At 30.7% G+C, this 18,542-nt stretch overlaps 1 protein-coding gene across 1 annotated transcript; it reads right to left on the reverse strand.

Moving 5' to 3' along the window:
- Positions 1–5,771: 5,771 nt before the first annotated feature.
- LOC105791331 (3-oxoacyl-[acyl-carrier-protein] synthase I, chloroplastic) lies at positions 5,772–8,486 on the reverse strand. The gene is made up of 8 exons (XM_012619359.2): positions 8,011–8,486; positions 7,490–7,848; positions 6,956–7,387; positions 6,686–6,859; positions 6,496–6,609; positions 6,305–6,406; positions 6,155–6,221; positions 5,772–6,030 (listed from the first exon to the last, which is right to left on the reverse strand). Exons 1-8 carry the CDS (start codon positions 8,168–8,170, stop codon positions 5,963–5,965), a joined length of 1,476 nt encoding a protein of 491 aa, XP_012474813.1. The 5' UTR covers positions 8,171–8,486; the 3' UTR covers positions 5,772–5,962.
- Between the last annotated feature and the right edge of the window lie 10,056 nt (positions 8,487–18,542).

Here is an 18,542-nt window from a genome sequence, read left to right on the forward strand (position 1 = left end):
TAACAGTACAATATCATGTGTTGTTATTGTATGATGCCCTTTTCTTGAGAGAAATTGTTCCTTAAACCTTAGTGTCGTCAGAAAACTACTAAAAAAATCAACCACAAACTTCAGTTATTTTTTAGCTAAAACTGTTTTATGTTACTTGTATATGTTGATAAATGATATGGGTAAAAGGTTGAACATATTACTGGCAAAACCATAGACTTAGGATAGGTTTGGATGGGCGATGCATTTACCTACGGTTAGTATAAAAACAATAGTAGTGATGAAATTAGATACTGTAGCAGTACTGTAGCGTGAAACAAAAAGTAAGTAAACGCATCGTACCTCACCCCACCCCACCGCACATTCCAAATCCACATTTAAACTAGACCTAGTCATGGGTCGGGTTGCCCTAAGGCTCGCCTGAAAAATGAGAGGGTTTGGACAAAAAGATAGGCTCAAAAAATGGGCTTGGGCAAAAAATGAGACCCGTTTTCTAAACGGGCCGAGCTTCAAGTAAAATTTTTTTGGCCCGGCCTGACCCGAATAAAATAATTATTTTTAATAAAAATTGTCTTACTGTTACTAGTATTTTGGTGTTGTTTTTGCTACTAATTTTGCTATTATTTTTGTGGTTTTTATGTTTTTTTTTTTTTTTTGCTATTCTTACTGTTATTTTTGTTGTTTGGGAGTTGTTTTTTGTACATTTTTTTATATTGTTTTGCTACCGTTTTTAATGTTGTTTCACTGTTGTTTTTAATATTATTTGGATACGGTAGAACTTATGTTTTATTATTAATTTTGCTACTATTTTAGTTGCAACTATATTAGTATAAAGAATTTTTAATGTATTTTCAATTTGTTTGTTGTTTTAATATTTGTTTTAATGTTTTTAAGTGTATTTGATATATTATATTTTTTAAAATTTGTTTTATATAATAAAATAATCTAAAAAAAAAGTTAATATGGGCCGAGTTGGCCTCAAGTTTGGCTTCTATAATTCTGGTCAGGCTTGGACAAAATTTTAGGCTTATATTTCTGGCTGGACCGGGCATAGGCCTAGAAAACGAGCCTAAGATTTTGTTGAAGCCCAGCCTAATCCATGATCTGCTCTAACTTAGACAGGTCTAAGGTCCTTTGATTTTTAGACTTGAAATATTAGAGGATAAAAAAGTGGATTCACAAACTGATTCAGAAATAGATCCATAGAAGGCAATTGATTTAGAAATGAATCAAATGGTGCAAATGTGAAATAGAAAAGAGATGAGCTGCCTTAGATGGTGGAATCCTTTGAATCAAAGGGATTACAAGCAATAATGGAATTGCAAACAATGAATTTGGGAACCATTATTATTTAACATGTTTTCTTGTTGTTATTCTTAATTTTTTCATTCAGCGATAATTGGCTGAGAGAAAATTTTACTTCACATATTTTTTCAACCAAGCTTAATTAGAAATTACAACAGGTCTTCTGTTCTTTGACCTTGAATCTATAGATGAAACTAGAATCCTTACATAATTTTCAAAACAAGCACTAAGCTAATCAAATAATATTTTATAGATACTTACAATCTTTGAAGATTGATAAAGATAAATTTCTTTAACCTTGTTGAGTATAATTTCATGATTATTTCAAGTTGTCAAGTTCATTTAAGAATCTTCTTGTACTGGATATGAATTTATAAACTAGTACTCATTTCATAACTAAACTTGCGAAAGCAGAAAGGTTCATGCTCTGGCTCCCCAGAATATAAGACTAATCATCTTGTTTTATAAGACATGAAAGCAAGTAATATTTGAAATATGCTTATTATATGCATCAAACTGGTGGGTAAGTCCAAAAGAATTAGCAACCTTTTAGCACTTAATTTGAGGAAAAATGTTGGGGAACGATTAGAAACAACCCAAAAATTAATTCATCTTAATAAGAGAAAGGTGAAACTTTAAATGACAAAGTTTATCCCATCACCAAAATCCCTAAGCTTGCATACAGGCAACTAAAAAGTTAAATCAAACCGCATCAAATTTCCCATTTCCTCATTATCCCAATTTGGTCATTCCATACTCAAGCTTAGGGTTTTATAAAGTTCCAAAAGCTAAAACAATAAGGCATGACCTTTTTCAATTCTAACCCTTCAAACCATACTTAAAACCAAAACTTGAAACAACCTAGATTGGAGACCATAAACAAAAACCAAAACAATGGATCAAAAAGATATTTTTGATCAACATGAACCCAATATAAAAAATAGTTCAGATTAGAGGTGAAGCAAAACTAACTTGTAAAATAAACAAGAAAAGGGAGTGAGCTGCTTAAGAGTGAAACCAATGAGAAAGCCGAAAACAGAAAAATGTCTTTCCCCTCAATGTCTTGTCGAATCAACGTGTTTTGGGATGATGGGATGCTAAATCACAACACAGGCAAAGAGGTGTTCGATACAGAGATGAATCCTGGGTCGGGGTGGTAATGAAGGGGAAAGAGAAGGGTAAGAGGGTTTAGCAAAGTGCTGGGATGTGAAAAGGAGAAAGATTGGAAAATGTCTTACGAAAAAAATAAAGGTAACATATTTTCCTAAAAAAAGGCACCATTTTCCTGTGTTTTGGAGAATGTTTTACGATGATAATTTATTTTCCACCAAAAAACCATCAAAAAAGTCTGAAAATATTTTTCATAAAAGCTTTCACAGGTAAACAAAAGGATCCTTAATATATTTGTTTCCTTGTGCTAAATGAAGTGTTTTCACCGATTTTCTTAAACAGTTTTTAAAAACTGTTTTTACTATGAAAATTTTTGGAAAACCTTTGATTTCAGTGGATAAACGAATTCAAATTGATCTGAAATTTTGTATATTGTTTCTTGACACTTTGGTACATTGAAAAAAATATTTCCCAAAAAAAAGAAAACGGAAAAATTTTGAAAAATAAAAAAAAGACGAAAAAGAGAAAAAAAATTTAAAAAATATTTTGTGGGTTAAATTTTGTGCCCAAAATTTCAAGATCGAATATTTATCATATAAAAAGGCTCTAGTTTAATTTTCGTGATTTTAGCAGATCAGGAACACCTTGAATATAAAATTCAAGATGTTTTCCATTGTTTTGGGTTTTCGACTGGGTAGTTTATATTTTTTTTTGATTCTAGCCTTAGGTTTTCTTTTGTTTTTAGTTTTTTTTTATTCTATTACGCATTCTAACCATTTTTTGCTTTTGTGTTAATTAGTATGAAAAGAGTTGCCTCTTCTTTCTTTGCGCAACTTACTTCATTTGATATATTAAATAATAATTATTTAATAAAAATATCATTTAAAAGCCATCACGAAACTATTGATTTTTTAAGTAATGGTAAAATTTCCATTAAGTCATTTCTATCAAAATAAAAATAGGATAATTGCACTTTAGTCTCTATACTTTCTCAACTTATTCAGTTTAGTCTCGAACTCGATATAGAATTTTAAACTTAATCACTTGCTCCTACTAATAATCCTCTATGTTTTCATGTCGACTATTTCCTCTAAAACGATCACAATTTTATACTACTATTTATTTATAGATCACTTATTTAAGGACTTCTACCATAAATATTCTTTTTTTTTAAGTAGGGATGTTACCTTAAACTCCGTATTGGGGCATCTAAGTTTAGTCTTTCAAGGCCCATCATATATTAATATTTGATTGTTATTAAAGTTTATATAATTAAAAATTGAAAATACTTTGTTAATATAAAGTATAACCTTATAGCTTAAAGGGTAAATTATGTGAAATATAATATATGGACACCAAATCTAAAATACATGATAATTTATATATTAAAAATTCCAATAGGGGATACTGCCTATTTGGATCCATCCTTGGCCGTCGACAATACACTTTAAAGAAGACATTAATTGTTAAAGATTGCTTGATTTATTGGAACATACAAGGATGATGCATGCATCAAATGCACAATTAAACACCAACCATTCAATAAACAAGTATTGGTTGCAATGATAAAGTATATTACACTTATAAGAAGAGATACATATTTGAACTTTAGAGACGATATTGTTGAGAGGGGCAACCTTAAACCTTAAACATGGTACAAATTGATGAAATTTTTAACAGAAATGATCAATTTGCTCTTTGATCTAACATAAAAGGATTAGTTTGCTCATTTTTAAGTAAAAGGGGCCAAATGCAATCTGACTCCTAATATAGGTGCATTCATGGTACTTTTACCGTATATTCTCATATATTAAAATAAGGTTAAAAGATCTAGAAAGCCCTAAATATTTTTCAAAAAATTAATTAAAGCCTTTGAAAATTAAAAATTTAATCAATTAAGTTCTTTGACTGTTAAAGAGTGATGGTTGCTATTTTTGGGTTATTTTCGCCACGTGTCATTTTAAGTTAGTACTATGTGATGAAAATTGATATTTTATATTTAAAACCATTTAAAAATTATAAACAATACAAAAATATTAAAAACAAAACTATTAAAATAACAAAAAATATAAAAATAAAAATAAATTACAATAAAAATAAAAATATTGTAAAAATGGAATATATTTAAAAGCTATAGAAAATTATTAAAATTTATATAAAATATAAAAATATTATAAAAGTATAAAATTATAAAACAAATTAAAAATATAAGAAAATTATAAAACTAATATTTTTTTCATTTGCACACTAACCATTGTTAACAATACAGCACCTATTAAAAATTATATAAAAAATTATTTAATTCCTTAAGCTATCTATTGTGTTCATCTTACACAGACCTCCCCAATGCTTGCACCCCTTTGTTCATCATCGATGACAAGAGAGTCGTTTTGAGATACAAACTAAGGTGCGGAAATGGATTGGGAAGGTAAATGACAACCAATGCAATATATAAAATTGTAGGAATTTTTATTATATTTTATTATACATAACTTTTTTTTTTGTAATTTTCTATAAAGTTTTGGGTTAATTCATTATTTGAGGTTTGAACTTGGTAAGTGTTACGACATTGGGGTTTAAACTTTTTTTTATCCAAATTAGTCCTTCAACTAGGCAATTGGTCTTGCATTGGGTCTTGAATTTTTTTTTTGTTCAAGTTAGTCTCTAATAGTTTCTTGAAAAAAGTTGGATAAAAAAGGTTTAGGCTCCAACATGGGAACAATTGTCAAGTTCAGGGGCTAACTTGGACCAAACAAAGTTCAAGCCCCAATGAGAGAGCAATTGTCAAATTCATGGACCAACTTAGATAAAAAAAAAAGTTTTAATCTTGTGAGAACCATTACCAAGTTGAAACCTAAAAAATGAATTAACCCTAATTTTTAATAATTTTTTGAACTTCTATATTTTTTTTAATAAATTTTCCTTTTCTATTTATTTTATAAATTTTTAATAATTTTGAATAAAAAATTAAAGTTTCGTCGCATGACGAAAATAAACTAAAAATTGCAGCTGTCAAGAGTTAGGGTTAATTTAACAGTTCTTTTGGGGGGGAACTGCTGACTCTTTAGCCTTGAAATAATAAAAAGAAAAGAACCATAAACAAATCTAAACCTTTGATCCAAAACGTGTGTGTTTCTAAAGCTAAGGAGAGAAAAGATTTAAAAGTAGGAGCCATTAGCCTTTATACGTATAATGGAGGAGTAAGAGACAGATATAGATTATAGCAACATCGTTCTCTGGGAATTCTTAAATAGCACCAAGCAAGTCGGGTTTCTGTGATCTAACATTATCCAAGTCATTGCTCATTGCTTCAACCTCAAAACACAACAAAATCCAAGTACAGAATCCACTAACAAACCACGAAAATCTAGAAAAATGTGTTGTATATTTTATTGATCAACAAAACCAAAAAAAAAACAGGGAAGTAATCCATTTTGATGGATACAATTACAAGTGCCTGCAATATCTCACTCAAGCTGCTTGCAGAGACTTCATTTTTTATAGTCAGTGATGTATATCTTAAGTGAAGGAAAGTTCGAAAAAAAGAAGAACGTTTCTTTTATGGTTTGAAAGGAGCAAAAACTACCACTGAATTGTGTCCACCAAATCCAAATGAATTGGAGATAGCTGCAGAGATATCAAGAAACATAAATTATTTACAAAAAATACAATGGCTTATACCAATAACATTGACCTCTTCAATCCTTTATGAAATAACATCAACTTTTAGTTGGAGAATAAGAGTACGTACCAACATTGACTTCATGCTGTTTCTTCACATTGGGAACCGTATCGATTGTCACTTCAGGCTCCAAGTTCTGCATAGAAGAGAAGATACAAGAACATCAAATCATTTGCAAACCAAGGGTTCTTTTTGCAAAATGTTGGGTGAAATATTTACATCTTGGTTAATGGTAGGATGCAGCCAGCCAGTTGTAATTGCTTTTACGGTTGCTATGGCCTCCAATCCTCCAGCAGCTCCAAGTCCATGTCCAATCATTGACTGAAATGAGAAACAGAAAAAAAATTGCTTTAGTCCTTAGCCATTTTCCATAGCATCAAATATAATGATTTGTAATTTTTGTTTGTCACCTTTGTCCCATTCATCTTTATCTCAGAGGTGTTCTTGAAGACCTTTTTTATTGCATTAACCTCAGCCAAATCTCCGGCCAACGTGGATGTCGCATGAGCATTTACATAGTTCACCTGCAGATCAATGGTTCAACAATGTATAAATTGTTCAAGTTTCTTTTCATAGTCAAAAGTCAAGTGTTGTTCTTGCCTCTTCAGGGGAAACTCCAGCATCTTCTAAACTTTTGCTTATGCATGATGAAACTCCAAGCCCATCTGAACGGGGATCAGTCATATGATGAGCATCGCAAGTCACAGCACCCCCCAAGTATTCTGCAATGATGTTAGCCCCTCTTTGCATAGCATGATCCAAGCTCTCGATAACCTGCATGCAAAGGGGGGAAAAGGTTTTATATAAGTATGAATACTATGAATTGATTCACTAATGACACAGAGATACAAACTTATTATGAATGATTACCAGGACACCGCAGCCTTCTCCCATGACGAAACCATCACGGTCCTTGTCCCAAGGTCTGGAAGCCCTCTTGGGTTCATCATTTCGTTGAGACAACGCCCGGCAAGCTATAAACCCGCCGATCCCAGTCGGCATGACAGCAGCCTCGGTCCCACCAGCTACCATGATGTCAGCTTCACCTCTCCTGATGTGATTGGCAGCTGCATAAAAGCAGTAATTTGCAGTTGCACAAGCAGTTGAAATGGAATAGTTAGGTCCCATTAAGCCAGTATCTATAGCTAGTAATGCTGATCCCATGTTGGTGATGGAGTAAGGGATAAAAAATGGAGTGATCTTCTTGTATCCCTTTTGAATCAGAGCTTCCACTCCATTGCTGAAAGCTGTTAGCCCTCCCATGCCTGTGCCCACCAGCACCCCAATCCTTGTTTTGTCCAGCTATGGCGCACAACAACCAAAAGGGTTGTTTCAGTTATCGTCAACATGCAAAAGTAGTCACTTTAAAACACACACACACACACAAGATTTTGAAAGACTTACTTTCTCAAGGGCTTCAGAACCAAGGTTGGCTTCATCCAGGGCCCTTCGTCCAGCAACTAAGCAGTACCTCCAGCAATCATCGAGACGACGGTCATTCTTCCCGTCGATGTACCCTTTAGATGAAAAATCACGGATTTGACCGGCGAATCGGACTGAATAATTTGTAGCATCAAACTTGTCAATTTGTGTGATACCACTCTCTCCCTCAAGAAGTTTGTTATAGAAGTTATCAATGTCACTGCCAAAAACTGACACTAGACCCATTCCTGTTATAACTATTCTTTTCTTAGGATCTGTTTCTCTTTTCGGAGCTGAGACCGTTGGCGATGCCATGGCCCTGATTGTTCTGCATTTTGGACCTGATTGATCCAAGACACAAGTTAGCTACAAGAGACGTCGGTTGTGTCAAAGAGTGAAACTAAAGTGAACAACTAAAAACTGGGACTCAAATGATATTCACACTAATTATGATTATCCCATGATCACATGCCAATAGAACACAAAGACCTTAAGCCAAATACCTGAACAAGAAAGTTTAGGGGTCCGAGATGAAGGCAAGTGCATGGTGTCCACAGCTCTGAGCCCATTGTACTGAGGCAGAGAAGCTCCATTGCTACCTGCTTCCCTGTCTCTAAGCAGCAACCTTGAAGAACAAGAACCAGATAGAACAATGCCTGCCATATAGCTTATTCACTTCTTGCTCCTCCTGTTTCTCTTAATCACAGGTGCTGTGATTTGACGGATATATGAGAAAGAAAAAAGAAAAAATACAAAAAAGAAGGGTGATGAGATAGAGAAAGGACTTTTGGGGGTGTCAATCAAAGGAGAAAAAAAGAGTTAAAAACAAAGAACGGGCTTGGTTTTGCTTTGTCAAATATTTTTCATGGATTGTAGAATCCGTCACTAAGCTTTTCATTTTAGGACATGAAACAAAAAACATGGCGATAGGAGCAAAGAAGAAACACGATATGTTGGGTTCATATTGTTTTCGCCGCTCAACTACCCAAATCAACCACTTCAATCCTAGTTTTTGTTCATCAAATTGCTATCCGTTGCTTCGGCTGATTTTTCGTTGATTGCTTAGTGTTTCCAATTTTGGTTAAATTCTATTTTTAGTCCCTATACTTTTTGATTTCTTTTGATGCCGTCCTTGTAGTTTATTTGTTCTAAATTGATCCCGCTCACTTTCAATCTTTTGGCAACTATTTTCTCTTTACTTCATTTAAAAAATTGGTCTAACCACAAATTTATTCCTCAAAATTCACCATTGTTGTCAATTTAAACCCTACCCTCGACATTTTAAAATTTTCCTTTTTATCAAAATGGATCAATTTAACAAAATTGTTAGAAATTAGACGACAGCCCCACGTGGAGGTCTATCTATATTTAACTAATCTAGAATTTTTAAAAGGATAAAATTATGAATAACTCCTAAAATTAATATAGTACATAAGTTGTTGGTGTGAATTTTATATTTCACCTTTTGATTAAAATAAGTAAATCACATTAAAAGATGAAAGAAAACTACACCAAATTCTTGAAATGAAAAAGGAAAGTAAACTTTGATTGAAAAGTACACTAAACAAACATTGCTTTCCGTTGTTGGTAAAGCTTTAAGGTTTGCTTTCTTTGTCTTTTCCAATCCATTTTTCAGTTTAATAATTTAGGGCATTCTCATACGATTATTAACTCATTTATGAAAGGTCACTCAATTATTAAAATTTGTCTTTTCTTTTAAAATTGGTATGATAATTCAACGTTTATATGTTATGTCTTAGCATTTATACATTGTATAATATGCTATATTTTGCAATTTTGCTTTTCTTGTGACCCTTTTCTAAAAGTTAAAAAACAAAGTTATCATCTGAATTTGATTGAAAGTATACAAAATTGAAACTCACAAAATCCGAGATAATAATTTTTCTTATTTTCTCATTCTTTTAAAATTAACCTTTAATGTCATAAAGAAAAGCAAAGCTGCAAAAAAGAAAAGAGAGATCAAATTACACAATGTGCAAAATGTTAAGGTTAATTATTTTAGAATCAAGAGTAAATTGATATAATTTATAAATATTGAGGTTAAAGTTGCTATTATGTCAATTTTAAAAGTCGTCATCATTAGCAATTAGTGATCAAATATAGAATTGAATAGTTAAATAACCATTTTAAAGCTTTTTGATAATTAAGTGATAAAAATGTTAATAATTGGATAATTATTAATGTAGTTTACGTCATTTTATGCTTTTATTTTAATCAAATAATGCAGCATAGGCAAATGCCATCGTCTGCTGCTATATAATAGCCAAATAATCACATGTAAAATATAAAAAGCTCATGTTATTATTTTCAAATAGAGTTAACAAAGAAAATGTTATCTAAAGGATTAAAATGAGCAATGTAAATGTAGAGGACTAAATTTTATGTATTTTTACTTTTTTTCTTTCTATTTTTAAAATTTGAATACTTTTTAATGTTTCTATTTTTAAAATTTGAATACTTTTTAATGTTCTCATAAATTTAATTTTTTATAGATTTTATGTTAATTTTTTATTTTTAAAATTTTCATTATCTTATCGTATAACAAGGGCAAAGCCAGAAACTTTTTGGGAGCAGAATTAAATTGTATATTTTACGATAGTAAAAATGTAATTTTACCATTTTAATAGTTTGTATCTTTATAATTTTAAAGGATTATGTAACTGCCCGATTTTAGTTAAATCGGAACAGTAGTTTCGGAACCATAAATCCGAGGTCAAAAAATTATTTAATATTATTTTTGGTATTTAAAGCATGTGAATATATATGTGTAAAAGTTTAGTAAAGAAATTTTACTATTTGAATGTAATTAGGTAAAAAGGACTAAATCGCATAAAGTGTAAAAGTTGTGTTCTATAAGTTAAATGTGTCTAATAGCTATAAAACATTAAAGTAAAGATCCTTAAGTAGTAAATAGGCCATTTATGAGTTAGTGGATGATAGTGGAGTGACATTTGGTGTAATTACTAATTTTTTTAATGGTAAAATAGTAAATAAGTAAATTAAAGATAAAATAAATAAAACAAAATTTACCAACCCATTTGCTTCATCTTCTCCACCGAAATTTTCAGAAATATAGGGGCTTTTGAAGCTTAAAATTTCAGGCACTTAATTCCTTTGCATGAAAGTGATTCCTTGTCTTGTTTTTGTTGATTTTTATGTTTTCGAGATCGTTGCTTTGTATTCTAGCTAGTCCATGCTTTAATTTTCGAATTTGATGATGATTTTGTGAAATGCCATTGATGAATATTCAAGATTTTTCTTGTTTGATGATAAAAAAATAAATATTTGTTGATAGATTATTATATTTTATTAAGCGATTTTTGATAAAAATGCTTATTATGGATTAAATTGTGAAATTTGTAAATTGGGGGGGTTGAAATGTGAAATTAATGGAATTAATGGGCTGTTAGGGACCTAGGGAAGATTCAGCTATGCTTTGGTATAATGAAATTTTGTGTATTTTGTGTAGTTTTGAAATAGGGACTAAATTGTAAAAATATGAAAATTTAAGGGTAAATGTGTAAAATAACCCTAATGTGTGTTTTGGATTAAATTCAATAAATAGTTGATTAAATAAGCTGATTTTGATAATATATAGATCAAGATAAGTCGAGATTGGGATTAGATCGGGGAAAAGGAAAAGTGGACGAATAGTCGATAATTTTCATCCGAGCAACTCAAGGTAAGTTCGTATAATTAGAATCAAACTTTCATTTAATTGCAATTGTATGAAATGAATATGTATATATATATATGTGAATTGAATGGTTGAACTAAACGATACTGAATTGCCTAATTTGAAATGTATTGAGTAATACTGAACCCCGTTTGAACTATGGAAAATCGTAGGATACGAGTGACATGTCACTAGGGTTACCGTTTTGGTCGAGCTCCTGCATTTTTTGCGGACTCACCATAGCTCGTACGAGCTTACCGATATATCAGCTCTTATGAGCTTACCGTTTCAGCTTGATAGAGCTAACCGTTCTTCAGTTCGGAATGAACTTACCGATCATGGCTCAAAAGAGCGAAAATGATAATGAATTGACGGATTACCGATTAATGCACATAGTGTGTATCACCTGAGTATCATTCGATGTTTCATTAGGTTCAACGGGCATTATACTGTTACCGATTATATGATTGAGAATGAAATGGAATATGATCTATGTGAATTGTATAGATGAAATATGATATGCGTCATGAGGACGTAAGGAACTGAAAACGAAATTTTATGAAATGTATGAAAGAAATAATGAAAGAGTAAAATTTGCAATAAAACAGTTTTGGACATCAACAGTTGTATAACTTTCAAAAATCACTAAAAATTGTGAGAATCGCATTAGAGGTTTAATAAGACATGAAATTAAATATTATTGAGTCTAATTTCACATAGAAGAAACGGTGTAAGCAAAAGAATCTCGTATTATGATATATTTGAATTTTTGTGAGATAATGTCAGAATGATTTCGAAATCCCCTGTTCTTACATAGGAAAATCATTAAAAATTGTATAAAATGAATTATGGGTTAGAATTTATATGATTAAAATTCTTAATGAGTCTATATTCAAGAGAAACAAATGGGAGTATCATCCAAATCCCGTACTAAGAGATAATTAATTTTTAAAGAAGAAGGGTCGGAATTGTCAGACAGCAAAATAGGGACGACTTTGAAGAATTAACTGTACTTATTGGCTAAAGAAAAATTTTAAAAATTTTATGTCAAGAAGATATGTGAGTCTAGTTTCAGGAAAATCAAGAGGATCTTAATTTGGAGTCCCGTAGCGCAAGATATAAATAATTTAGTGACTATGACTCGAGTAGACAGCTTGATGTGAACATGAGTAAATAGTGGAACTATGTGCAATTTTGATTGTATTATCTTGAGAACATGTTGTGAGGATTGGTAAAAGCATGCTAACAGATTGCTTATTATTTACATATCAACTTACTAAGCTTTAATGCTTACTCAATTTACTTCTTCGTGTTTTATAGTGGTTCGTTAGCTAGCTCGATTTAGACGACGTCGGAGATAAGCATCACACTATCTAGTCGATTTCTTGGTACTTTTGAACTCATGGAAATTGTGTAAATATGACATGTATAGGCTAGTTTATGGAAATATGTTTTAGGTTACTTTATCTTATTGTATAGTTATGTGTTTTAGTGTTCTTAAACCATGAGATTTGGCTTAGTTGTTATAATGGTTAAATGTGAATAAGATGATATGTTTTTGCAAGTTTGCTTATGAATAATTGATAATTACTGAAATAAAATGATATTTGTTAAATGTTTGATGAATTACCGATCTGAACTGAGTTGAAAGTCTGGTAATGCCTCTTAACCTATTCCGGCGACGGTTACTGGTTAAGGGTGTTACATCAGATGTTACGTCATCTGAGGTTTAGAGCTGTACTGTCTTACCTCTCTATCTCGGATCGAAATCCCCGCAGAAGCAGTAGAACGAGGATGATACTCTCCAAATTTCTTGGATGCGGACTGATGAGACCTTCCCGCAAATCTTTTTCTAACATCTCTTGCTTCAGAATCAACTTTTCTTTTCTTTTTACCAAGCTCTTCAGCTTTACAGGCTCGTTCAACTAGGACAACGAACTCTTTCAACTCAAGAATCTCAACTAGCAATTGGATATCTTCATTTAATCCATACTTGAATCTTTTACATATTATAGCCTCGGTAGAAACACATTCACGAGTGTATTTGTTGAGTCGTACAAATTCTCGCTCATACTCAGTTACTGTCATTCGGCCTTGTTTCAATTCAAGAAATTCCCTTCGTTTCTAATCGATGAACCGTTGGCTGATATATTTCTTTCTGAACACAGATTGGAAGAATTCCCAATTAACTCTTTCTCACGGAACAACAGATATTAGTGTATTCCACCATTGGTATGCTCTATCTCTCAACAAAGATATAACACACTTCTAACATTCGTCAGGTGTGCAGGAAAGTTCATCAAAAACACTTCAAACAGCTCTAAACATCGATGTAACACTTCAAACATCGGGTTTTTGATGAACTTTCACGCACAGCATGTTTGAAAATGCTATATCTTTGTTGAAATGGAATACCTAATATTGTTGTTCATTGAAATTCTTCAATATGAATTTGAAAGAAATATATCGATAGCAATTCATTAGAAATGAAAAATTTCTTGAATTGAAACAAGGCGAATAATATGCGAATTGAAATCAAAAAATACGGCAGTGCAATTTCTGAAAATAATATGTAAAATTCAAGATGAAATTAATCAATTCATTGAATGAACGAAAGAAAAAAAATTGATTGCTTCAAAAGATGAAATATCTCAATCAAAAATTATTAAAACATTTAACAAATATCAATCAAATTCATAAGCAACTTGCAAAACATATCTTATACACATTTGACAATATACCTCATGATGGCAAGAACATCAAAACACATAACTATGCAATGAACTAAATTCATGGATCTAGCTAACTTAACAGATTATAAACACGAAAAATAAACCGAGTAAGAATAAAGATCATTCCTCATGTTCTCAAGATAATACAATCAAAAGTGCACATAGTTCCATTTTCTCAAAACTAGACTCACTTATATTCTTACCATAAAATTTTTAGAATTTTTGGTTTAGCCAATAAGTACAGTTAATTCCTCAAAGTCGTCCCTATTCTGTTGTCTGACGGTTTTGACCCTTCTTCTCTAAAAATTAATTATCTCTTAGTATAGGATTTGGATGATACTCTCGTTTTTTTTTCTTGAATATAGAATCATTAAGAATTTTAATCATATAAATTCTAACCCATAATTCATTTTATACAATTTTTAATGATTTTCCTAAGTCAGAATAGGGGATTCCGAAATCATTTTGACCTTATCTCACAAAAATTCGAATATCTCATAATACGAGATTCTTGCTTACACCGTTTATTCTATGTGAAACTAGACTCAATAAGTTTTAATTTCATGTCTTATTCAACCTCTAATGAGATTCGCACAATTTTTAATGAGTTTTCAAAGTTATACAACTGCTGTTGTCCAAAACTGTTTTATTGCAAATTTTACTCTTTCATGATTTCTTTCATACATTTCATAAAATTTCGTTTCCAGTTCCATACGTCCTCATGACACATATCATATTTCATCTATACAATTCATATAGATCATATTCCATTTCTTTCTCAATCATATAATCGGTAATAGTATAATGCCTGTTGAACCTAATGAAACATCGAAGGATACTCGGGTGATACACACTATGTGCATTAATCGGTAATCCGTCAATTCATGATCATTTTCTCTCTTTTGAGCCATGATTGGTAAGCTCATTCCGAGTTGAAGAACGGTAAGCTCTATCGAGCTGATATATCGGTAAGCTCATACAAGCTGTGGTGAGTCCGCAATAAATGCAGGAGCTCGACCAAAACGGTAACCCTAGTGACATGTCACTCGTATCCTATGATTTTCCATAGTTCAAACGGGGTTCGGTATTACTCAATACATTTCAAATTAGACAATTCAATATCTTTTAGTTCAACCATTCAATTCACATATATATAAATATTCATTTCATACAATTGCAATTAAATGAAAGCTCGATTCTAATTATACGAACTTATCTCGAGTTACTCGAATGGAAATTATCGACTATTCGTTCACCTTTCCTTTTCCCCAATCTAATCCCAATCTCAACTTATCTTGATCTATATATTATCAAAATTAGCTTATTTAATCAACTATTTATTCAATTTAATCTAAAACACATATTAGGGCTATTTTACACATTTGCCCCTAAACTTTCACATTTTTTACAATTTAGTTCCTATTTCAAAAATACACAAAATACACAAAATTTAATCATACCAAAGCATAGCTGAATCTTCCCTAGGTCCCTGACAGCCCATTAATTCCATTTTTTTCACATTTCAACTCTCCATTTTACAAATTTCACAATTTAATCCATAATAAGCATTTTTTTATCAAAAATCGCTTAATAAAATATGATAATCTATCAAAAAATATTTATTTTTCATCATCAAACAACAAAATGCTTGAATATTCATCAATTTCATTTCACAAAATAATAATAAATTTCAAAAATTAAAGCATGGGCTAGCTAGAATACAAAGCAACGATCCCAGAAACATAAAAATCAACAAAAACAGGACAAGGAATCACTTACATGCAAAGGAATTAAGTGGATGAAATTTTAAGCTTCAAAAACCCTTATTTTGCTGAAAATTTTGGTGGAGAAGATGGAGCAAATGGGTTGGTAAATTTTGTTTTATTTATTTTATCTTTAATTTACTTATTTTCTATTTTACCATTAAAAAAATTAGTAATTACACCAAATGCCACTCCACTATCATCCACTAACTCATAAATGGCCTATTTACTACTTAAGGAACTTTACTTTAATGTTCTATAGCTATTAGACACATTTAGCGTATAAGACATAACTTTTACACTTTACGCGATTTAGTCCTTTTTACCATATTAAGCATCCAAATAGTAAAATTTCTTTACGAAACTTTCACACACATATATTCACATGCTGTAAATATAAAAAATAATATTAAAATAATTTTTTGACCTCAAATTTGTGGTTCTGAAACCACTATTCTAATTTAACTAAAACCGAGCTGTTACATATTAAATCAAATTCTTATCATTTTTGGAGTGTCAAAGTGCAATTTTACCATTACTAATTTAAAATTTTATAAATTATAAAAGGGCTTAAATAAAAAATTTCATTTTAAGGGGAGGCGGGGCCCTTGCCAGCCCCCCTGACTTCTCCATGTCATTTAAAAAAAAATGTTGCATCAATTATAAAATATATGTGAACAATAAGCGAGTTGCCATGTGAACGTTGAAGTAATTTTTAACGGTCCTATTAAACTATAAACATCCAATTTTACTAAAATAAAAATTAAAAAGAGTAAAGATCAAATTGACAAATTATAAAATTTAAAGGTTAATTTGTGATTATGCTTAATTTTAGCAAAATTAATGAAGGGTAAACTATCAAAATAGTCACTTTTGTTTACTTCAGGTTACATTTTAGTCACTTATGTTTGAAATGTTACGTTTTAGTCACTTACGTTAACGTGTTGTAACATTTGTAACATTTGTAACATTTTAGTCATTGAGCCGTTAATTGCCGTTAACGGTGTAAGTTAAGCTGAAGTGACACATTAAATTATCATTTAAAAAAATAGGTCAAATTATACAATTGATCCCAATATTTTTTCGTTTTGAGAAATTTAATTTTCTTCTTTTATTTTCTTTAATTTCCATTCTCTTCTAGTTCTCCTTATGTTTTCCTCCCTTCTCCATCTCTTTTAACGTAATTTTTTTTAATATTTTTCATTTACTAAAACTTTTTTATGTTTATGAAAAAAGAAAAGGTGAAAGTTGAAACCAAATTAAAACTTACTTTGCATATTCTCACCCCATAATTACAAACCCTCATCATCCATAACCGCTTTAACGAACCAATTTGGATCTCTCAATGACCTAGTCTACAAGCTTGCCTTACTCAAAGACTTCACCAGTCGTGACTTATAGCAGTCCACCCTTAACAAAGTTTCTCGAGCCCGTTCCCTTAACCTCCTAACCAACCCCCATGACCACCTTATCTATCTTACCTACAACATTCTCGCCCTCTCGAAACTACATTGTTTCACAAATTCTTCAAATGAGCTCTACACTTTTAATGACTAAAACGACCACCATATGAAACTTACCCTCAGTTTTACCCAAACCAGTTTGGTTCCATGCTCCTTTTCTCTCTTCAGTTCATCCATGCTCAGCTTCCAGTCAAGCTTGCTTGGGAATATCCAAGATGGTTTAGATCAATTTCATCGTTTACTTAATTTTATTTGTCAGAAAATAAAAGAAAATGAAATGAATAATCTACACGATTCAGTAAAAGTTTGGAAATGGAAAAAAATTGTTTGGAATATAAAGAATTCAATTTATGTTTAGATTTGATTAATGATGTGGTTTTTATATTGATTCTTTAGATCCAATTTTATTTTCAAAATTAGGTTATATTCAAATTGAGATTTGATCAAGAATGGTTTAGTTTTGAGTAAAATTCAATTTAGGAATTATGTGAAAGAAAAAAAACTTGGTTTATTTGGTGAGGAAATATTATGTTTTTGCAAAGAAGAATATGATAAGAGAAAAATAAATAAATGGGAATAAGAAAAGGAAAATAAAGAAGTAAAAAGAAAAAATTGCTAAAAAAATTAAAGTATAGGGACTAGTTTTAACAAATGAAAATATAGAAAAACTACGTTAAAAGAAATGGAGAAGGAGGAAAACAAAGGGAGGAGGGAAGAGAATGGAAAAAAGGAAAGTTAAAAAGATATAAAAGAAAGAAAATAAAGTATTCAAAACCAAAAAATATAGGGACCAATTGTATAATTTAATCTAAAAATTTTGTTTGAAATGATAATTTAACGTGTCATGTTAGCTTACCGTTACACTGTTAACTGCAATTAACGCTCAGTGACTAAAATATAAGCTGAGTGAGTATTTTAGAAAAACAATTAATGAAAGAAGTACATTAACTATGGTTTTGTTGAAAATAAAAATGAAAAATCATTTTCTTCTAATCTTATCATTCTTTTTGTTAGAGGTTAACAAAATTGTGTTACGTTTGATTTTTGTTGGTTTAGTTTTTAAAGTAGATATAAATGTGTTGTTAATTCACTTGGGGTTTTCGGAAAAAACAATTACAAAATTATTTGTGAGAATGAATTGTTTTAATAAAATATTATTTAAATTTAGCACCCTTTTTCAAGCTGCGTTTTATTTTATTTTATATAATTTTATTTTTTTAATAAAAACAGGTAAGTTGGTTTACTTTCATAATTTCATAATATTTTATAATTATAACTTTTTGAATATTTAAAATAATGACCAAATTGATAAAAACATTAGGATAAACTACTTAAATGGTCACTCAAGTTTTTTAGCAAATTAGGGTTTTTGGTCACCAG

Source organism: Gossypium raimondii, chromosome 8 (assembly GCF_025698545.1).
Source record: "Gossypium raimondii isolate GPD5lz chromosome 8, ASM2569854v1, whole genome shotgun sequence".
Lineage (NCBI taxonomy): Eukaryota > Viridiplantae > Streptophyta > Magnoliopsida > Malvales > Malvaceae > Gossypium > Gossypium raimondii.

Bases quoted from the DNA above. Each gene is read 5' to 3' on its own strand.
- LOC105791331 (XM_012619359.2), bottom strand. From the start codon at position 8,170: ATGGCAGGCATTGTTCTATCTGGTTCTTGTTCTTCAAGGTTGCTGCTT. The intron at 6,860-6,955 runs GTAATCATTCAT...CTTTGCATGCAG, and splicing joins GAGAAGGCTGCGGTGTCCTG to GTTATCGAGAGCTTGGATCA. The intron at 6,222-6,304 runs GTAAATATTTCA...TCTTCTATGCAG, and splicing joins ATCCTACCATTAACCAAGAT to AACTTGGAGCCTGAAGTGAC.